This window comes from Alosa sapidissima, chromosome 5, assembly GCF_018492685.1.
Source record: "Alosa sapidissima isolate fAloSap1 chromosome 5, fAloSap1.pri, whole genome shotgun sequence".
Lineage (NCBI taxonomy): Eukaryota > Metazoa > Chordata > Actinopteri > Clupeiformes > Clupeidae > Alosa > Alosa sapidissima.
In genome coordinates this window covers 37,228,544-37,251,079 of record NC_055961.1, presented here as the reverse complement: position 1 = coordinate 37,251,079, position 22,536 = coordinate 37,228,544, and the positions used below count along the sequence as shown (strand labels likewise).

General features: G+C 38.9%; 2 protein-coding genes and 1 long non-coding RNA gene across 3 annotated transcripts; 1 reads left to right on the top strand and 2 right to left on the bottom strand.

Moving 5' to 3' along the window:
• The first annotated feature begins 368 nt into the window (after positions 1-368).
• Positions 369-14,477, top strand: acat1 (acetyl-CoA acetyltransferase 1). Its single transcript, XM_042091361.1, has 12 exons — positions 369-527; positions 1,489-1,542; positions 5,710-5,827; positions 6,567-6,662; positions 6,748-6,848; positions 7,098-7,241; positions 7,355-7,505; positions 7,606-7,701; positions 8,173-8,286; positions 8,383-8,447; positions 13,370-13,527; positions 13,797-14,477. Exons 1-12 carry the CDS (start codon positions 477-479, stop codon positions 13,915-13,917), a joined length of 1,269 nt encoding a protein of 422 aa, XP_041947295.1. The 5' UTR covers positions 369-476; the 3' UTR covers positions 13,918-14,477.
• On the bottom strand, positions 2,306-3,241 carry LOC121708654. The gene is made up of 3 exons (XR_006031730.1): positions 2,949-3,241; positions 2,649-2,653; positions 2,306-2,340 (listed from the first exon to the last, which is right to left on the bottom strand). It is a non-coding gene; the product is annotated as an uncharacterized LOC121708654 (long non-coding RNA).
• A 1,381-nt stretch (positions 14,478-15,858) lies between the features above and the next one.
• On the bottom strand, positions 15,859-17,893 carry LOC121709800 (transcription factor Ovo-like 2). Its single transcript, XM_042093398.1, has 3 exons — positions 17,834-17,893; positions 16,659-16,842; positions 15,859-16,260 (listed from the first exon to the last, which is right to left on the bottom strand). Exons 1-3 carry the CDS (start codon positions 17,891-17,893, stop codon positions 15,941-15,943), a joined length of 564 nt encoding a protein of 187 aa, XP_041949332.1. The 3' UTR covers positions 15,859-15,940.
• Between the last annotated feature and the right edge of the window lie 4,643 nt (positions 17,894-22,536).

The window sequence follows — 22,536 nt, the reverse complement described above, 5'->3', positions numbered from 1 at the left end:
GATGTGTTGAGATAGCTTCTCTTTGCATGTTGCAAACAATGGTGTACACAGATGTTTATTTCTTTACACGGTTCTATAATTCACTGGGACCATTCTTAAGAAGTTTTGTTGAGCGTGTTTTTGCTTCCTGTTCATCTCCTCTCTCTCCTGGAGCTCTAAAAACATAGCCCCAGCAGTGCAGCAACTCTGTAAATTGAGGACAGTCTACAATTTGCTGGCACAAGAACACACACAACAGACAATTTAGCCAATCAGTGTAATCAAATTGTAGGGTCAATTCCATAAACCGACAGTAAGAGGCAGTCATGGGCCACAGACGCCTCTAACCTGCCTGAAATGTAAAGAAGAAGAACGTCCTCGATTACGTCATGCGCAAAGTAACCCCTGTCCTGTGTTGATAGTTTGGCTGTTGGGCAGGTGAAGGTGAAAGCCATCCAAGTGTGCGAAAAGCCGAAAGTGAACCTTGCATCACGATTATGTCATCTTGTGGACTTTTTACTGCGCATACACAGCTGTGCAGACGGCTGGTAAGTTGTGACACTGAACATTAACCGGCTTTTATGTTGTTGGTAGCAGAGCTCAGACAGATGTGGCTATTTAGCGTAACCTGCTATTAGCTTGCTAGCTTCCACAAATAACAACACGCACTGTCGAGTGTATGTACGTGTGTGTGTATGCCAGCCCAACTCAATAACTCAATTTTAAAGTAGCATCTAGGCCTACTTACTAACACAGGCCTAAAAAAAAATGACTGCGTGTCCGTGCACAAATCTTCACTGGTCGGTGGAATTTCTCCTGCTAAAACTTTACCTTACGTCGTGTATTTCTATTATTTTGTACTTGGTTAAAATGTTGGTGCTGCATATTAGATAGATAGATACTTTATTGATCCCAAAGGGGACATTCATGCCAAGGGGAAGTTCAATATTGTATTAAAACATGATCATATAGCCTATACCAGACTAACTAGTGCATCTGCTTCAAAATTTGCCCTTTGCCCATGATACACATTCACCAATTTGAATGAGATATCAGGCTAGTTTTTACCTAAACATACAGACAGACACCAAAACCGCTGATTAGGTCATCATTGGGGAACACATAGCGAAGTGGAAGGCTAGTATTGACGTCTCATACGAACAAGCTAGATATCTACATACCAGTCATGTTCAGTTCCGACTAAGTGCAGAATCCACTCTCAATGCTATCCTCGTTGATAAAGGCTGAAAAGCCCAACGTAATGCATTATTCATTATTGTTTCAACACAATATATCATAGTGAAGTTGAGTGTGTTTTTCTACTGATCAGGTCACCTCTACCCAAATAAGACCATTAGAAATCAAGTTAAGAGGCTCAGAATTATGAATTTGGTCACATTCACTTGTTATAATGTTCAAGTCGAAGTCTAGCAAGTGAATGTTTAGCATGTTACTGTCCTTGAATACAAATTAAATTAAAATGTTGGGTTATGGTGGCTTCCTTTGCAGGTAACTTCGCGCCAATGTCTATCAAGAACCTACTCATCAAATCCAGCTCTGAATGTGAGTGGTGAGGGTATTTTCTACTGGTTTAATGATGCTAATCAGTATGGGAGACTGGGGACTGTTGTAACATGTCTTCCTTTTTTGTACTTTTCTTAGTGCTCAAAACTGGCACAAGTTTCACTCTTGTTTTAAAATGGATACCAAATTCATTCTCATTTTTTTTATTAATTCAAGCAGGTATTTCTTACTTTTTTTTGTGAAAGTGATTTAAATGCAAGTGTCACAGTTGTGACATGTCGGGGGCAGTTCTAATGGTGCATTCATGGCACTTGGGAATGACAAGGACCGCCCCCGTGGCTACTTTGTTTTTCCCACAGCAAGTGTTCATGTGCTTTGCCGTCGGAATGTGTGACAAACACGGATGCCACAACAAAGGTTAAAACATACACTCACTAATCCTAAATAAACAACTGTATTTGCTTAAAATATAGTGTAAGACACTTGTGAAAGAAACATATGCAGCTTTCAAGTGACAAAAACGGCAAATTCCCAAGTTCACATTAAAACTGACATGAAAGGCCACATGGACTACAAACGAACTACAACGTGACGACAAAAGTGATGACGAGCCCCTAACTGGGCAACTCTGTTAGCAAAATCTAGCCCCAGTTTCCGACCTCTGACTCACACATTACATGACGTAAATGATGCGGAATGATGATGTCAGGTGCCACGGCCCTAATTGACACATTGGAATTTCACATTTCACCCTTTGCCATTTTTGGAGGCCCATAACGTCTGTTCTAATAGTGGTAGAGGGCTGGAAACTGGCTTGTTAGTTCATTGTAGCCTGTACTGAAAGTAATTGTGGTGAATAATTACTTAATATTAACTTAGACTGGCAAACTTCAGGAACACTCAGGAATCAGGTTTATTCTGTTACAAGCAGAGAGGGTAAAAATGGTCTATGGTAGGCCATGGCACAGAGGCCATGGCCTCTGGATCAACCTCTCTCTCTCTTCTTCAGTTCTCCATGTTCTAATCTAGTTCTTACAATGCAAGTTAATCACTTTTGTATGGGTTAAACAAAGAAAGAAATGGCGGCAAAACAATCCCACGGGGTTGGTTCTCCACTTGGCATCAGACACACCTACTGTACTTACACCTACTTCACACCTATCTGAAGAACATGAGGAGCGATATCTTATATATCAGAAATATCACTTATAGAATGTTCCAAACATTCTCACAATCAAATCATTACAATCCTTGTACTGAGACTATTACAATGGTACCAAGCATGAATATATTTACATTTCATGACGCATGGATACATTATAGCAAACTAACATCCTTTGTCTTGTGGATCTGATAGCCCTTGGAACCAGTACATTAGCATTTCATTGGGGCCCACATGGCCACCAAAACCAGTCTTGAAACTCCAAAATAATTCCCATCAGTACTACACAATTCTGGAGGCAGAATCAACATTCCTTACTGTTTGGGTGAGAGGTGGGTCACCAAAGTCCTAAAAAAATGTTGACGGCATGTGTGATTTTTCACTTTTTGGGTGGCCGTAGCACCACAATTAATGATCATATTTATTCTAAACAGGATTATTTGTTATATGTGGGAACCTTGCTCTTGCCAAAATGAATTTGAAGGGTATGGTACCACTGGTGGGGGTTTCATGGGGGTCCAAAAACCCTCTCCGGCAGAGGTGACTCTTTTGGAACCCCATATTTGGACCCCCAAATGACCATGTGGACACTTGATGATCCTACTGAGATTTATACCAGATAAAGATACATATTTGTTCTTTCTTTTAATGAAATAAAACCTTTGACCATGATTCTCCATAATATGAATTTTATCCTTCATAATGCACCATTTTGGACATTGTTTCCAGAAGTCTGGAATGTAGATCAGGGAGAATTTAGTGATAATAAACCATGAAAATAGTGGAAATAACTTAGCATTATGCTCAGTGATGGCAAACAGAAACTTCAGATTCCCTCGTTTGGTAACATAAGGCATATTTTCACCGCTTTTCAGCTAAATCTGAGAGGTACCATGTACATGATACCCCGATATTGGCTGTTTTCACATGGAATGACCCATATGGGTGCCAAATTTCATTAGTTTACACCCATGGGAACCATTGACCATGGAACAACACCGAAAATTATTATTTACAATTAAAGCTTAATAGCGGGCCACATTCCCCCTGTCAGCTAAGCTATTACACTTATCTTTGATGTCAATACATTGTAGGTGTGTAGGTCTAATTGAGTTCCTGTCACTTTAAGGGTGTTTTAAAAGGACCGAACTCCGTCTACTAAAATGAAAGTGGACCAAAACAAAAGGAACTCAGTTCATTTTGTATTCACATTGTGAGTTCATTTGAAAGATGACTGAGATCTCTTTCTGGTGCACTTCAGCTCTGATAGGTTTCAGTTTTCTTCATGTTCACACTATACTTCTCTGCGGGTCTCAGATCTGCTTTGGACTATGGGCTATAGTTGCTCTGGGTTAGTTGTGTATTTTCATCATCAGTCATTATCAGGTTGAAATGATCATAACCCATAATTGGTGTGGTGATATTGTTTCATATATATTTTATTGCAAAGATCCTCTTGAACTGTGTGTCAACGATTGGTGTGCTATCTCAGCTTAATTTGGGGCCGGCCTACTGGTTAGCGCTTCGGACTTGTAACCGGAGGGTTGCCGGTTTGAACCCCAACCAGTAGGCACGGCTGAAGTGCCCTTGAGCAAGGCACCTAACCCCTCACTGCTCCCCGAGCGCCGCTGTTGTTGCAGGCAGCTCACTTCGCCGGGATTAGTGTGTGCTTCACCTCACTGTGTGTACACTGTGTGCTGTGTGTGTTTCACTAATTCACGGATTGGGTTAAATGCAGAGACCAAATTTTCCTCACAGGATCAAAAGAGTATATATACTTATACCTAATGTCAAAATACGGTCTAAGATCACACTTTATTTTGGCAATCCACTAGAGGTGCAACGATGCATCACGATACGGATATAGACGATGCTGCATCGATGCAGTGGCTGACCGTAATCGATTATAACGCAATGATGTTGCTTGTTAATTTTCCAGCCGCGCCATAAACATTCCAATGAAAAATAACATTCTCAATAGCCTGCGACAAGAATGACAAGGGTCAGCGACACCATCTTCTCGAGCAACTTACTGACCGGATGTTTTAGAGTTGGAACAGTGTCGATATCTCAAAAGGCCTAGGGGCAGGAGCTGGCCAAATACAAATGTGTGCTTGCTGATGGATACCAATAAGTGTGCTACTCTCAGCAAGCACATTTAACAATTCTTACAGAAACAACAGGGCTTTCGCACCATCCGATGCTCGGGCCCTAATGAAGCCTCCATCTATATTGGAAATCAGTGATCAAAATAATATCTAGCTTATGTTCCTATCAAATGTCTGTGTAGTCTAGTGTCTACTAAAATCTGGTGAAAATATAAAGTTTTGTATTTACCTCAGGAACTAACTTCCATCTATAATTTCTGATAGGGATGGAAAACAATGACACTTTAAATATAGTTTTGTCAGTGAAATACACATGATGATGAAATCGCCTTTGCAATTTTACATTATATTGTTGCTTTATTTTCCCACACAGTTTTTCAGAGTGATGAATGTATCTGTATCTTTGCCTCTGAGAGACTAGCTTCTCTGGTATACTCTTGGTCCAATCATGGTGGCAGTTAACGTGATGAGTCGTGAAATGTTGTTTTATTTAGCATTACACAACTCCTACAGCCTTTTGTTGACCTTGTCCCATCTTTTTTGACACGTTGCTGGTATCATAAAATTTCATAAAATTGTACAATTAGTGAGTTTCAACATTTGATATGTAGTCTATGTTCGTTTTGCAACTAAATGTGGGTTTTCCTTGATTTACAGATGATCACATTCTATGTTTATATACATTTTACACAGTGTCCCAGCTATTTTGGAAATGGAGTTGTAAGATAATGGGAAGCCTAACCTGTCAAGACGAGCGAAATATAAATATAGATTTTAATTTTATAACACAAAAGGCTTATACAATCTTACATCAGTAAATGGCATTCGTGCTATTAATGTTGCCTGCACATGTTTCATTGTTCAGTTTTTTACATGACTTCTGTTGAGGTCAAATTTATATGTCACTAATGTAATGTTCACCTTTCTTGACAATAGGAAGTTGTCATCGTCAGTGCTGCGCGAACTCCTATGGGGTCTTTCAGAGGAAGCCTCTCATCTGTTCCAGCTACTAAATTAGGTTCAGTTGCAATCAAAGCGGCCGTTGAGCAAGCAGGTAAGCAAGAGAGATTGTTTGCTTTGGTCTCTAGCCAATATTGGGAACAGAACAGTGCCCCAGGGCATCAGACTGAGAGGCCTTGAAAGTCTCATTGAGCATTTATTTAGTGCACCGTATTTTCCGGACTATAAGTCACACTTTTTTTCATGGTTTGACTGGTCCTGCTTATAGTCTATAGTAATTATATATATGAAAATTGAACATGTTTTTAAATGTTAACTTAATTCATATTAACTGACATGAACCCTACATGAAACATTACCGCCAACAGCCGCGAGAGAGCGCTCTCAAATGCACAAGTTCTGCACACTTTCAGTCAGAGATTAGTGCTTGCACTATGCCTGAAACACACGTGCATACCTAAATCCTCAAATTATGGCCGGGATTCTATTTATTATTAGATTTGAACAAGTAAAGGCTGGTAATAATTGCCTACAGTGTTTCGATTTAACTCATAAAAGAGCTCTTTATATTTTATATTGCTGGTTGGTTTAATATTGTTGTAAATGAAAAGTCGTTGTCCTACACCATGGGTCTCCAACACGTCACTGTCAAGCTACAGACAAGCTTAACGTCTGACTGACATCCCAGTTCCTTTTAGCACACATGGACCATTTCTCTCTCTTTTTTTTGTACATATAACATCAAGAAATATGAATAAAACTATTTATATTTTACCACATTCTTTCAGTACATTGCTTAAAAGCATAAATGCCATGGTTTTCATTGCTAACAGGTATCCCTGTGGATGCGGTTAAAGAGGTATACATGGGAAATGTACTCCAGGCAGGTGAAGGGCAAGCACCGACAAGACAAGCTCTCCTTGGTGCAGGTAATCATAATTGCACAGTAATACTTAAATTAATAGAACACAACAGTAAGAGCCACTGATTCTTTATTTTTATATATTTTTGCAGGTTTGCCCATTTCCACACCAGCTACAACAATTAATAAAGTTTGTGCCTCTGGCATGAAGTCCATTATGATGGCAGCACAAAGTTTGATGTGTGGACACCAGGTAATCTGCACACATGGTGCTGATTTTATCTTTAAAAAGGGGGGAAATATATTCTAAAGCTGCTGTGAAGTTTCAATATGAAATATGTTAAATTCATCTATGTATGAAATCTAATTTGTGTCATTAGAATACATAGGCCTAGCATTAAAACAGAAGGGACTCCTGCAATACCACTTACACATAATTATTAAAATTGGGCATCTTTGAACTCCCTATCCTAAAACTCCCCTCTGATGCGTTCATGTACAGGATGTTATGGTGGCAGGAGGTATGGAAAGCATGTCCTGTGTACCATATGTAATGAACCGACAGACACCTGCCTATGGTGGATTACATGTGGAGGACCTCATTGTGAAAGATGGTCTCACGGACGTCTATAATAAGTTTCACATGGTATTCACAGAATTATTACTATTACTTTTCTCAGCCAAATATGTGTATGTTTAGTAACAATGTATTGACAACATGTGAATGCATTTTGTGATTATATCTTCATTGAAATAAAGGGAAATTGTGCAGAAAACACGGCCAAAAACTGCAGCATTTCAAGGGAAGAGCAGGATGCCTATGCCATCAAGTCATACAGCCAAAGCAAAGCTGCATGGGAGTCAGGGGTTTTTGCTAAGGAGATTGTTCCTGTTAGCATTCCTCAAAGAGGTTACCTTTTACTTATCAATTATCTCTACCTAAAATTGCTTACATTTCCTTACTAGTGTGTGCTTTGGATTATAAAACTCGCATAACATTTTTGTCACAGGCAAGCCTGACATTATTGTAAAGGAAGATGAAGAATGGCGAAGAGTCGACTTCAGCAAAGTTCCCAAACTGAAAGCGGTATTTCAGCGAGAAAATGGTATTTATCACATTAGTATTGGAGAATGTTGAAACATTTTTAAATATAAGCATAATTTACATTTAATGAGCCTGTGAATGCACTACTGTATTTTGAATCCTTTTCTGTATTTGTCACATCTAATCTGCATGCTTAGATTTTCATTTCAACTGACTTTGTTTAAATAAAATTGGATCTTAATATCACTGAAGTGCAACTGTGTGGTTTGAGGAATCATGTCACTGATGCACCCATGTTTGTGCAGAGTATCTTATTCATGGTTCAAATTTGCCAAATTTTGAGTTTTAGTCAATACTACAGCAGATTTTGCTAGTTGCAAGCCAGTTGTACTTCATTGTAATACATCAATAATGTGTTCTCAAACTAGAAAAAGCCAGTCAGTAAAAATGTTTTGCTTGAGGACAACAAGGGTCAGATTATTGTACTTAGAAGAAGACCATGGAAAACAGTGGAGAATGTGTTGCTTTACAGGTACAGTGACAGCTGCAAATGCCAGCACTTTGAATGATGGTGCTGCTGCTTTGGTTTTGATGACTGCAGATGCTGCGAAAAAGCTAAATGTCAATCCACTCGCCAGGATTGTTGGTATGGAATTTTACTTTCTTGTTTAGCCATATTTAATGTCTCATGTTGTTAAGTCGTGATTTTGTGACATGTAAGTATTTCTCCCTCATCTTTTAGCTTTTGCTGATGCTGCAACTAATCCGATTGATTTCCCGATCGCTCCAGCTTTTGCGGTCCCTAAAGTAAGCAGTTATTTTCTTTTCATTCACTAATCATTGTTTCAGCCCATTTCAATGTTGAGTTTTTATTATTCTTTTGTCCATTGTTTAGTTGTATAGTTGACTCTGTTTTGTTATGTAGTCTGTAATGGCTCTGAGAACTTTTGGGAAACAACTAGGACAACTAGGGAATCTAATGGGCTGAGCTATCCCGATATGCTATTGGTTCCAAGGCGGTCACGTTGTTTGTGAATGCCATTTTTCTGACCAACATTCATTCAGATCATAGTGAAAAAATAATAGGCTATTGAAATATCATGAATTATTCAAATATGGCCAACTGTTCTGCTTATGCTTGCTGCAGTGCAAAACCGAGAAGTGGGAAATGGTTCATTTTATTACCCTTTTTTTCCTGCAAATCAACCTCAACCTGTACCGTCTTCAATTTATTAACATCATTTGATGCAACTGACTGGTTTTCTTTGGGGGAACAGACAGAGGGTTGTTAGCCTAGGTCCTATAACTAGCAATCAGATAATCTGAATCACATAACATCTTACATTCTGGCAAGGGTTTATCAATGTCTGTTAATAATAATAATAATAATAGCCTACTAACTAGAAAAGCAATTCCAAGGAATTACCAGTGCATGAAAATGCAAAATCTATGTAGGGCAGCAGCTATCAATTCTTTTTGGAATCGAGTATTCTACTGATTATTTCATTGTAGTGTTGCACGGTGCACCGATACTACAAAAGTATCGCAATACCCTGAAATGAAAAATGTCACAATGCCTAATTTTATTAGTATCAATACTTTTGAGAATGACCGTGTTCTTTTGAAGTAACATGCATGTGCACAAGGCATGCTTCCAGCGCCTCCTCCCCTAACCTGTCACTGTGCGTCTTTTCTCCTCACACACACGTAAGCGCAGCTGTCGTGCTATAAACAGCGAGACATGGCTGCTAGTTCAAGTGATGCTATGGTAACACATAATAATAGGCTAATATCAAGTTGATTTGCTCACTTGCATCTCTCAAGTTTGTGTTGCTAACCTACCTAGACTGTGGGATTTTGGTCATTTAGGCCTACTACTTGGGTTCAATATAATTTAGAAATAGGCTAAGCAACCATCGCAAACTTTTACATCTGAAGAGAGATCCTTGCTAACTATCCCGCTAGCTCAGGTCACGTTTGACAATAGTGCTCGCTAAAATCATTAATGAACATTGCAAGCCACTTATCTCTTCCCAGAAAGATTTTTTTCGACTTGTACATTTTTTGAACATTTATTTTATCTAATGACATACAAAACATAATTAATTGCATCCACATATCCTTATGCGCTATGTGCAACTTTTATTCACTAGACTAAAACCGTGAGACAAGGCCAATTACTCTCACGTATCTCTTAAAGTGACAGGCACTCAATTACACCTACACATCACCAATGTGCACTCAATTAGACCTAGAACACCACATTAAAGATATGCCTAAGTGTAATAGTTTAAAAATAGTTATAGTTTTAGAATAGTTTTCAAATTGCTAAATATATTTACTAGTAATTATGCAGAATATATGAAATATGACATAAGCCATCATTTTCCATGTGTGTTTGTGTGGAGAGAATCAAGCAGAATCTGGGATGGCCACTGGTGTGAATGATCACACTACAGTATATTCAATATTACTGATGATGTCAAGGTGGTGGGGCCCCCAAATCAAATACATTTTTTAAAAAGTATCGAAGAAGTATTGAAATCGCAATTCTTTACTTGAGTAATCGGATAAAAAATAATTTTGCATTATTAAGTGCAATTAATATGCACAACAAATGTCATGCTGTAAACTAGCCCTAATCACTTCAAAGTAAATTAATATATCTGTTTTATGTAGATTTGTGCATCTGCAGCATCTACCAATACTACCAAATAACCTCCCTTACAAAAAACTAAAAGTTTTTAAAGTGTTTTTACTACAATACAGTGCAGTACCTTAGTAATTTCATGTCCAAAATACTGAATTTCTGCACTAAACCTACAGTAAGCTACTATGCAGTACAATACAGTTTCCAGTGTCCTAAATACTGTATTTCCTGCATAATAACTGCAAATATTTCCTCAAAAACTGCAAAACTGTTTTGATACTCAGAAAACTGCAGTTTTGACACTTGAAGTAATGTAAGTTATTTTGGGCTATAATAATTATGTGTGGGGTGGGCGATAGGTGAAATAGTCTAACTTAACACAGGGGGTGTGTGTGCGTGCGTGCGCACATAAGAGAGAGGAAGATAAAGACGAGATGAGTGTGTGTGATGAGTGTTTTTGGCTCACTTGTAATTTTACATAAATTAGTTTACTACTTAAAATTTAAAGCAACACTAAAGCACTTTTCCTCTGTTGCATGCATGCTATTTGTTTATCTGTCACCGCCTTTACAAATAACATGTCCACGGACACGACAGAGTATGTTGCATGACATCAGAAGCAAGTAAAATTTGTAGTTTCTTATGTCTCATTCCATCGAACTACAGATCCGCTACCTGATCTGGCAAACTTAGGCTACATAGTGTGGTTATAGCAGATAGAGGGCCGCAAAGCGAATGCAGAAGTGCCATTCACCCTGTTACGAGTTGATGAACCACTGAAATGATTTTGGAAACATTATGGTGGTTGCTAGGTTTTTGCTAGGGTAATTAAGATGGTTGCTAGGGTACATATGGTGGTTGCTATATCAAATAAAATGGTTGCTATGCTGGTCACACCAAATTCACACCATGCCAGTACTGTGATTGCCTGTTGGCCCTGAACCTGTCAGTAGTACTTATGTGAACGCCTCAGACTGGTGTGGCCTTCCTGCACCTTGAGGTGAGCAACCTGAGATGGATCATTTTTTTGTGCTGCTCTTCACCTCAACCAGGTCAAAAGGAGGCAACTCTGAAGGGTCATACACCCGACTATCTGGACTGGCCCCGAGATGCGGTGCGTCAGGGTGAATGACGAATCCTGCTGCTAGCACATTAATTCGCATCAGTTCAGCATAGTTTGGCAGCACTTCAGGCTCCACCAGCAGACCACACTTCATTGCAGTTGTTTGCTTTGTGGAGCCTCTGATCATCTGAATAGCTGCAGACTTCTGCAGCCAATTGCAGTGATTAAGTCAGATCTCACAGCCCTGCTCTGATTGGACCAGCAGAACCAGGAGCTGTGGATTTTTGCAAAACAATTAACAGGCTCTAGGTGGAGATAGAAGTGCTGGCTTTTTTTCTAAAACCTGCTGATTTATGTTGTTCTGTCGGTGCATAGTGTTGGTTTCAGTGAATATGATCAAAAAAATCTTGCCAACTGCAACTTAAAAATGGTTGAGAGCTGGGACAGAATGGCAGAGAGACGAGTGGCAGACAGAGCGTGATGTCACTTATTGGCTACCAGAGATTGTTGAGTCACATAGTTGCAAATTTCAAACAATGATGCATCATTCCACAAAATGGTTTGTCTTCTCGATCAGGGAGTTATTCAGTAAGCTTAACAATAAACATAAAGCCTTAACTCAAAACAGCTGTTAGGCTTATGTCATTTTGATCTGTAAAAATGCCACATTTAGCCATTCCTAAATTCTGCTTACTGCACATTAATTATAGGCTAATATATTATTATATTCAATATTCATTATTGAATGCTTAGCTGGAATGATGTTTTTCCCCATCATCCTATAAAGCAGGTGTCCCTGCGGGCATGTAATTGACCTTATTCACCCAGCAGCCAGAACGAGGCTACAGGGTACCATCTGCTGGACTGAGGTGTAATGGCAAGTGTACCCTGTAGCCTCATTCTGGCCACCAGGTGAATAAAGCGAATTGGGCTACAGGCTTTCTACAGGAATGGCATGTTTGAACAGGCACTGCACTAGTACTGACCAAACACGGCACATAAGACCAGACCTGTACATTGAGTACTTTTTTTCTCTCCAAATTGTGAAGTACGCTACAGTTTTCTTCCACGGCTTACACACAAAATCTTTGCATATCACACAATTTCTAAACATGTCCTCAAACAACATAACCCCAAACCAAATCTGCGAAACCATACTCATTTTTAGCCTTTGACTCCGTTTTCAATTTTATAAAACACTTTTTGTAGTGTCTCTTCCTTCTCTTCTTCCTTTCAGTGCTACATTGCTTTCAATTTCTGTTGTTGACAAGGGCTGATCTGTTGCCCAGTTATTAGGACTGATTGTTGAGTTAACAGTTATACACCTACAGTAAGTGTCATTACACCCAATAGTTGTGTTTGATCAGTTGGTTCATGGGTGTGTATTTTGAAAGGTAGTGCCATGAAATTGCAGAGGAAACATTATTTGAGATTTCTGTGTTTAAAGTAGAGAAATGTGTGTAGTGTTTTGCTAAAAATGTTAGGCTGACAATGTGCTTATAGTTGTACAAATCTGGCCTGACATTTTGCTATTTGAATGTAAGGTTTCACTAACTGTGGAGTATTTTTTATTTTAGTGTTTAATCAATCGTAACAAACTGTTATGCATATGGCCACGTGCATCACATGTAGCCCACATGTAACGGTGACCGATAATCCAAAACGTAGTTGTATGTCACAAGCATAACTTAAAAGTAAAACAAATCTAGAAATCAATCACAAAGTCTCTGCATTTTCGGAGTGAGTGGAAATGTATGGGAAAATGGGCTGCATGAGTGTGTGAAAATAGTAGCTCTTTCCACACCGTGACAGAAACATTCAAGGCTAATTATGTTCAAAAGCTAATGATGGTATTGAGTGCATGACTGTGTAAATCAGCCCTTTCCATACATAGTAAATAGCATCCAAGTAGAAAGACATGTAAAATGTGTCAATGTTTAAATGTTAGTTAATGTTAATGAATATTAGTCATATGCAGATGAATGCACACATGAATGCTATATGCTATATTTTCAGGTTCTTGAGATGAGTGGTGTGAAGAAAGATGATATTGCAATGTGGGAGATAAATGAAGCCTTCAGTGTTGTGGTTTTGGCCAACATCAAAATGCTTGATATTGACCCAAATAAGGTTAATGTCAATGGAGGAGCAGTGTCACTTGGTCATCCAATTGGGTAAGAAACTTTTCAGAGTAAAACAAATCAACACAAACTCTACCTATTCTACAGATAATTTTGTACATATTTATTTTGAAAACACTAATGGTATTGGTCTCCGATAGTAAAATGATGAGCTCTTCTGATGGATTGAGAATATTTTAATTTGGTGCCTGAGCATTGCCCAGATCAAAACTCAATACTGTTTGAACAGACCCTGTATACCTTTGGAATTGTATCAGTTCTGCTACTGTCACTTTAACTTTGAATTGTTTGCCTCTTTTTAGCATGTCTGGAACTAGAATTGTGGGCCACATGGTGCACAGTCTCCAGTCAGGGCAGTACGGACTCGCAGGGATCTGTAATGGAGGTGGTGGTGCATCTGCTATCCTTATTCAGAAATGCTAGCATGTGTGCTGTCTTATGGTCCTTCTGGTAAGATTGCAGCCTTGATGCTTGCTGTGTACATGTTACTAAACAGCATCACAAAGATACCTTAACAGTGAAAGCCTTATGACTGTTTCATTGAAACCGGTCACTTTTGAAATATCACTCCCATTTGCTGACTTTTTACTCCATGTTGTATAAATTAACTGCCATAGGAATACTGTCAGGAATCTATAGTCAGTTACTATGTATTGCATTTACTTCCTTTGATAGTGAAATTATTGAAAGATTACTGTACTAATCCTTGAACTGTAACACAACATATCTGGAAATTGGAATCAGTGAAGGAATCAGTGAAGACATAGGAATGGGAGGCTACACTTGTGTTCATCTGTACTAAAGGAAAGTGTTTGTAATACAAATTGTACACTCCTGAGGGAATATTGTGAATGTAGAGCAAAGCTGATCCCCTGTAGTTTTGGCCTTTTTGTTTCCTTTGTTGACAGGTTTGCACTGTACAGGATATAAGCTCAAACACTCATTTTCTTTAGTTTCAAAATAAATCTGAGGTGTTTGTTAAAGTGGTATGACTCTGAATATAATTTAAAATGTTCATTTTGTAGAATTGAACTGGTGAATAAGAATATTGCTGACCAATGACTGTGTAGAGATTGACTTGCAGATTTAAATTCGGGTCTTGGGACCCCTAACAAGGTACAGTAGAATGACCCTAATAACAGAGTAAAGTTAGATAAGATAACATAAGAGATTCTTCTCATGTCTACACAGAGACAAGGTAAAAAAGCTTTGTAGCAAGGACAAGACCGTTAAAGGGATATTCCACCCTTTGGGGAATTGCACTCATTTTCCACCTCCCCTTGAGTTAAACAACTGATTTTTACCTTTCTCCAGTTCATCCAGCCGTTCTCTGAGTCTGCCGATACCACTTTTAGCTCCAGCCTAGCATAGATCATTGAATCAAATTAGACCATTAGCATCTCGCCTGCTAGCATCACGTTTAAAAGTGACTAAAATTTCCGGTAATTTTCCTATTTAAAACTTGTCTCCTCCCAAGTTAGAAAGTGTAATAAGACCAACGGAATATCAAATGTAGCAATTTTCTAGGCTGATTTGACATGGAACTATACTCAGAATAAACCATGATGCCCAACTAATGTTTTATTATCCTTAAGTCATTTTAGGTGGCCATCTTGGATTTTCCCTTAAATTACCTTAATGAACCAGAAATTTTGGACACCCCTTCTGAAATGATGATACACACAATCATGTTTACCACTGCCACCTCCAGCTATGTTGGACGAATGGTCGAAATAAACATTGTATGATTAGTGGACACTGTAATGCAAATGTAAAGATGCACCTCCATTCACAGACGCACCGTGACTATCACTGTCAAAATCGATCGTCATCTCAAAAAGTCAGATATTCTCCTTCAGAATCAGAATAGGTGAATAGCAGATCCAAGACTTCATCACACATGAAGGTTTTATTCACCATTTGGTGTATTTCTGCAGCAATTTGTGCAAAACTATGGACTGAATTACTTCCATGTCAATACAAACATGCACATCTTCACGTGTTCACTTGTAAGCTGCTAACAGGTTAACAACTATGGTTTTGGGAAACGCACCCCAGGGCTGCATGTCTAAAAATGGTTGTAAGTGTAAATAGTTGTTTGGAAAAAATGCTTTCAAGTACAGTAGGCCTTATTAACAGAGCTGCTCTTGATTAGGTCAAGGGCTCAGATTTCACTGCACTTTCAACTTCTGGACTCAAACCTTTGTTCAATAACATGTCACTTGTAATGGCAGATCAGCTGAACTTTTTTTTATTTTTAGTTATATAATAGCTCATGAATTGAATACATTTTTTCATAAAATTAAATTCATGAAGTTAGTCTCCATCAACAAAAATGTAACAGCAGAGGACATTTTATTTTGAATTTGTTTTGTTAAACAACAATTGATTTAACAATTAATATAATCAGTAAGCAAAACTAAGGTCAGATGAAATAATTCTATATTTAGATGTAGAAACTAGCTGGTTGGTACAGTATAAATGGGTTGATATTATGATCAGCCACTGTAGCTGTTCTCTCAGGTATGTGTTTGCGATAGTATCTCCGCAAGGCCGAACTGCCAGGATGATGCTCACGAACATGTATGAAATATTCATCTGGTCTTCCAGAAGTGAAGCCACAGTCCTCACACACAAATATCTTGGAGCGGCGCTGGCGATAGGCGTACTGCTGTCGCACGCCGTGAATCTTCCTCAGGTGGGATTCCAGAGAACAGCGTTGGGTGAAAGCTTTTTCACAGAGTTCACACCTATATGGCCGAATGCCTTGCAACAAGGCACACAAGACAGTCATCAAACTGTGGCTCTCAGAACATGTTAGTACACATTGGCATCATGAGGAAGCACTTGCTTAATTGACTTGAGAGGAACACTGGTGAAGTTTGAAGCTTGGGAAATGTCAGGATCACATTTGTGCTGGTTAGAAAGCTTTTGAAACATGGATAACTACACAAATTTAGCCGTGTTTACTTTCTGCATTATGTCACATTGAACAAAAATAGATCAGATTTAAAAGTGGGCACAACTTCAAAAAAGACTTCTGGTGTTCCAATGTGGTAAATGGCTATTAGTCATATGTGTATAAGTTCAAATAATGCCTCTATTTTTGTGCTGTTCAGAATGTTGCCGCATTTGTCATCTGTGTTTTTGTGTTGTGTGTTCACCTGTATGGGTACGCATATGCCTCTTCAGGTCAAAAGTGTCATTGAAACCCTTTCCACAGTATCTGCAGGGGTGCCTCTTCACGAGACTGTGGCATTTTAGGTGACGAGTTAGCATCCTCTGAAGAGGGAAAACCTTGTTGCAAACTGGGCATAAGAAATCACTAGTGCTGGAGGGAGCATGGACCTATGAATAACATTGGAAAAGTTATTGTCATAAGATTGGAATCCATATTAATTTCTAGTAATCCACAGCAATAAATTGGATACCTTAATAGGTGGTGCTGCTGCAACACTGTTATAAAGAGGACTTTGAATATGATGCTGAACTGGCAGAGAATAGCTCCTCTGTAGATCCTCTATTGTGGTCTTATTGGTTGGTTGTGGCTGCTGTTGTGGTCCAGGATCAGGAATTACATGAGGAGTTTGTGCTTCGATGTTGTGATTGTCTTCAAGTATGTGATCTGATTAATTTTTTTATAAAGCATAACAAAAAAATGAAATGTGACTTGGTGAAATGCTTTAATAACTGTTATTTGTACAAAACTGAAATATTGATATAACGACTGACTTGCCCTTGATGTAGTTAAGACAAAGCAAGGGGATTTGTAGTAAGAAAAAGGGGTCACCTTGAACCTTACTTCTTTAATACTAGGATTTACTGTCCTCTTAGATCTGTTGTGTTGCGCTCACAGCAGCGGTAATAAATCAAATAAGGTAAAAAAAATATCACAACTCTGTCCTTGCCTCTATGGCAGAATCATAGTCTCTGACCATTTGTTTATTATTATTATTTATAATTATTTATTGCAGTTTTAGAGAACTTCCTACATAACTTATCAGAACAGTCAAGCATTATTAATTTCTCTAAAGTAGACTAGTGTAAAGTAAAAAGTGTGATTTGTCAAATTTATCAATTAATGTAATTGCAAGAACTGAATTTTCAAGATAAATTTCCAGAACTATATTAATAATTGGTCAATGAAAAACATTCATTGAAATCTTTGAATGAAACACTTTGAAATGTACCTTGTTGTGTTGGTTGTCTCCATCCAAAAGTAATTCCCTGTTTCCGTTTCACCAAAAATGACCGAGGCATTCTCCTGTTATATTTCACACCGTTTTAAAAGAAATACGGAGCTGAAGAACTGGACTTCTCTGCCAGTATAATTCAGTACCTCTTCAGTGTCTCCTCTTGTACTCTCCAGTATTGACATAGAGAAAATCACTGTCCTCATTTTCATAACTCTTTCTAGATGCACTGACTGAGGAGCACACACCTGTGTGAATATGCATTTGCACAGCTTTAACTGGTCCCCCACTGGTTTTGCATGCCAGGTAAGGACAATCTGGTCTCCTCATTCAACTAGACCAGATGCAAATGGTAATCTGCCTGGCCGAGCAGAGGCCTTGGCTGAGTAACAGAAGCATGCGTAGCACATGCGAGTAGAAGCATGTTTTTATTTCTTTTAGTCAATTGTCTGATGGATTTGAGTTACTATGGTTCTCAGACAAAAGCCATTCAAATGTCTCTTACTGTTTACTGACTGTTCACCATGGGTAGGAGATTATTGTTTTTCAAGAGCTCTTAAATACTCCTCCTGAGTGTCTGTTAACACAACAATAACTTTAACTTAACCATGAACAATATTTGTTAATGTTTTATACAACTAGCAAAGATTTTTTAACCAATCTTTTAAAGTCTAGAGAATGGAGAATGTTGGGAAGAATGGTGTAAATCTTCCTCTTGTTCTTGTAGACTGGATACAACATTGAGCTTACTAATAAAGCAAAATTGGAATGAAACTTTAGCCGTTTCCTCACTAATTTATGAAACACAAATCTGAAGCTTGGGTTGTAAACAGTGCGTGAGGTTAATTTCTTTGAATACTGACTGAGATGCAAATGAATTTGCCAGGACACACCACTCACTATGCAAATGATCTCAAGGTCACACCATTACTGAAAACCCTTTTTATTTGTAATTCTGATTGATCACAGGATACTTGGTGACTTTTGACAAATAAATTGTTCTCCTAAAATTGCACCGTAATTACATACAAATGTAGTGCTGATTGTTACAGAGTTCAAATGTCATAACATGAAATGCAGACCTAAAGAAAGGCCTGGGGGAGATGACAAAGAGTTCAAGTCATCAGTGCTGAAATAATACTTAATGCATTCAACAGAAAACAAGGTAAGTGTGAGTCATATTTGGCAACACTATGAAAGACCTCCGGAGAGAAAGACTGTCTTTGGGCATGCACTGTTCTCATTTCATTTGCATAGTAACTTGAGCTATGACCAGGTAAAGGAACAATGTTTGACTGTTAAATATTGCATAGTGTAATGTGAGCTGTACCCGAATAACTTTCAGGATTAATAGTGATTCTAGTATGTATCCCACAAGGAACATCAGACACATCAATGCCCATTTAATTCATTCAAAGCATTTAATAAATAGATAGAAAGTTGAATGGTAAAGGATTTGGGATGTTGCTATTTGAAATTGTTGTAGAGAACTCATGGCTTTTTAGTAGCCATGTACCCATGACCTTTGAAATGTTAGCCTACTCTTAAATACTTTGTTGAAGTCTAACTGCATTCAGGCTTTATGCACTCTGGTACCCTGCATTCAGGGTTAGGATTGGTGGTAAAGGACCCAAAAATACGGCGAAAATCAGGAGACCAAAATATTTATTTGATCACAACAAATAAGTAATTCTATGACAGCCAACAGCACATAATATCCCAGATGTGGGCCTACTGTACGATCTGCTCGTGTGTGACTTTCCCTTCGTTCTAGTCGTGTAGCACAGCCGTAACCAAAGCAAATGAATGGCGTGGGCATCAATCGGCACAAAGTTACAGTGACCTCGTGATGCGAACAAAATGCTTTTTATATTGTTCACATCACTATTTGCATGAGCCACGACTTGCAATAATAATATCTAACATGTTTGATTTTGTCTTAACGCCATGACTAGAAAAAGAATGATCTCAACACTACCTGCTTGCCTTACATTTAGTGAAAGGCCTTTTCAAAGGTATGGCACATGGACCGGCTGATTTTTTATTAACAGATGGAATGTCCAACAGACCGGCATTAAGAGAGCAAAGAGTTTGTGCCAATGTATAAAGGCTCAGTTAAATAAAGTGGTGTAAGTCCATATAAAGCAGTGTTTCTCAAAGTGTGGTCAGGGGACCACTGGTGGTTCACAAGTTATCCCAAGTGGTCCGCGAGCAGACGTGGTAAAATATGCCATTTTAAATTATATGAATCCTCTGACACAATAAGAAAGGTGCAAAGACAACTAGAAATGTAATGCCAGAGGAATTACAATAGTGGATGGAAAGCTGCTGGGTTAATGTTGGTGGGGAGATTCCTGAAAAAATAAACATTGAATCACTTAATCTTTGAGTTCATACAAACCCTTGTACCAAAAAACCTTGTGCGTCAGGCATTCTTGAGATATCACACTCAAGGTGGGTTTGGCCTTGACATTTGACTTCATCATTGAGTCCAGTGGCGGACCGTGCGTTCAGTGGTTAGGCCTTCAATGATGACTATTTTTTGACAAAAATAATAATAGGGTGCGTTACAGGGGAGATTTTTTTTTTACATTTCAGCGTTAAAATGTGTGCAATTTCCCAGCATTTCATGGTGGGGGGGGGGGGAGTTTTCTCTCTCTTACGCGAGTCTGTGTAGCACTAGAAGCACTAGAATCTTCGTTACAGAAACAATTAATGCTCCGATTGCTTTTTTTTTAACAGATCATCCTCAGCAGCAAAGTAGGCTGCTAGGCTATTTATTTACCACCCATATTCACAAGTACATTGTAAACTGCTGCCTTCTGCTGTCCAGTAAAGCTATGCAATTTAGTCCATGTCATATTGAAAGTGAACACCAAGTGTACTCAAGTATGGGTTTGTGCAGACAACTTTGAAATATTTAGGCTATCGGTTGCCTAATTTATGTTCATGACTCGCACGCTCGTATAGCACTGCCACCGGTCTACAAAAATGTGTCCAAACCATTTAGTAGTTTAATCTAACATCAGCAAACTTGCTTCAGACTGTGGCTCTCCTATTTAGCTGTAGCTTTAACGTTAACGTTACAGTGCAACTGTTCTAGGTGCCGCACTGCTCTGATTACTCACGTGGAACTGCAATAGGCTATTCTACAGTGTTTGCCAAACATAGGCTATTTCGCGGTAGGCCTACACTATGAGAAAATGTCACAGCAAACCACCATGCTATTAAACTTAAAAGTCACCAGATGTTTTGCCTTATAGCCTATCTACAGTATGTGTATTGCCCTAATGCTGCTACTGCTTGTTGGCTATTTTAGAATGTCTGATAGCCTGGTCTGATGGTCTGATTTCACCAATAATTTCCACAAAACTCAGAGATAAAAACTCTGACTAAACTAGCAGGGCAGGGAACCAAAGACAAATGACAGTTTTCACATAGATGCCGATCCAGACATCTTCACCAAAGCCACCAACTCAAACACAACTTCAAGCTAGCATACAGTAGAGTAACCAAGCAGACACTGCAGTCTGCAAGCAGCACAAAAACAGTTTTTTTTATATAGAAAAGGGCCAGATAACAAGCATCTATAGTACTACTGTACTACAAGTCTATGTTATCAAAAAACATGAAACAAAACTTACCAATTCCTGCATAGGTTACCAGCTACGTGCAGAGCTAGCTGACGTTATGTACATTTTGCTAACATGTAGTCCAGCTGACACTGTAACGTTACATTAGCCTATATTATTTTGCTATAAGACTTATCAATATATATATATGTTTTAAACAAAAACGGTCAATTTACTGTTCATAACTATAACCATAGTCATGTCAGTGTGACATCATATGTACTTTTCCAGTGAATGTCTGTCTGTCTGACTGACAGAAGTTGCTCACGAAGTTAATCACGTAAAACAGACAGTGTCAAAATTCGTGATGAACGGTTCCGGGTATTTTTTTCTAACATTGCAGGCCCAACTGAAGTCAGACCTGCCTATCTCGCCATAACAGGTCGATTTGATTGGCTAATCAGTCAGATGTAGCCATCAATCAAGCTGAATCCAAACATATGATTTCTAATGGTTGCTTAGGTACCGAAAAGTGACCTGATGCAGGACTTAACAAGAGAAGACGTGCGATTGGATACAAATGTATCGCACCCCCTCACTATTTGATAGATAGATAGATAGATAGATAGATAGATAGATATATATATAGATACTTTATTGATCCCCAGGGGAAATTCAAGTTTTGTTCACACAATCTGTCAGACACCAAACAGGACGAGGACCACAATTGCGTCACGTTCAAAAGTTTATTTAAGGGTTGGGGGTTTCAGGGGTTCCGGGGGGGGTACAGGAGTTCCAAGAGTCTGCGTGTGTGTGTTCCCCCAGTAGCCGAACAGCGAAGGCAGGAGCTGGATGATCCGGGAAGTCCTGGGGGAAACACACACACAACAGCAATTGAAACGAAGCAGCAGTACAGTCAAGGACTAGGCGGTATTCGTAGAAGAGGGACGGAAGGCAGGTCAAGATTACCGGGGCTGGAGAACACAGAAGTAGTCGAGCGGGTCCGGGATCACAGGCAAAGAGTCAGAGGCGTTTTCAATAAACAGGCAGGTAACTGGTGCTGGTTGCAGACGATCTGACAAGTGTGGACTGAAAAGCAAGGCTTTATATAGAGGGCATGATGAGTAGTGAATGCAGTGCAGCTGGTAGGTAACGAGGGTGAGGCAGAGCAGAGCAGGAACAGGTGGAGGTCATCAGACTTCAATCAGCACGTGTTACCAGGCAGAGAGAGAGCTCATGACACAATCTGCCAATCAAATCACATATCGGACAGCGGT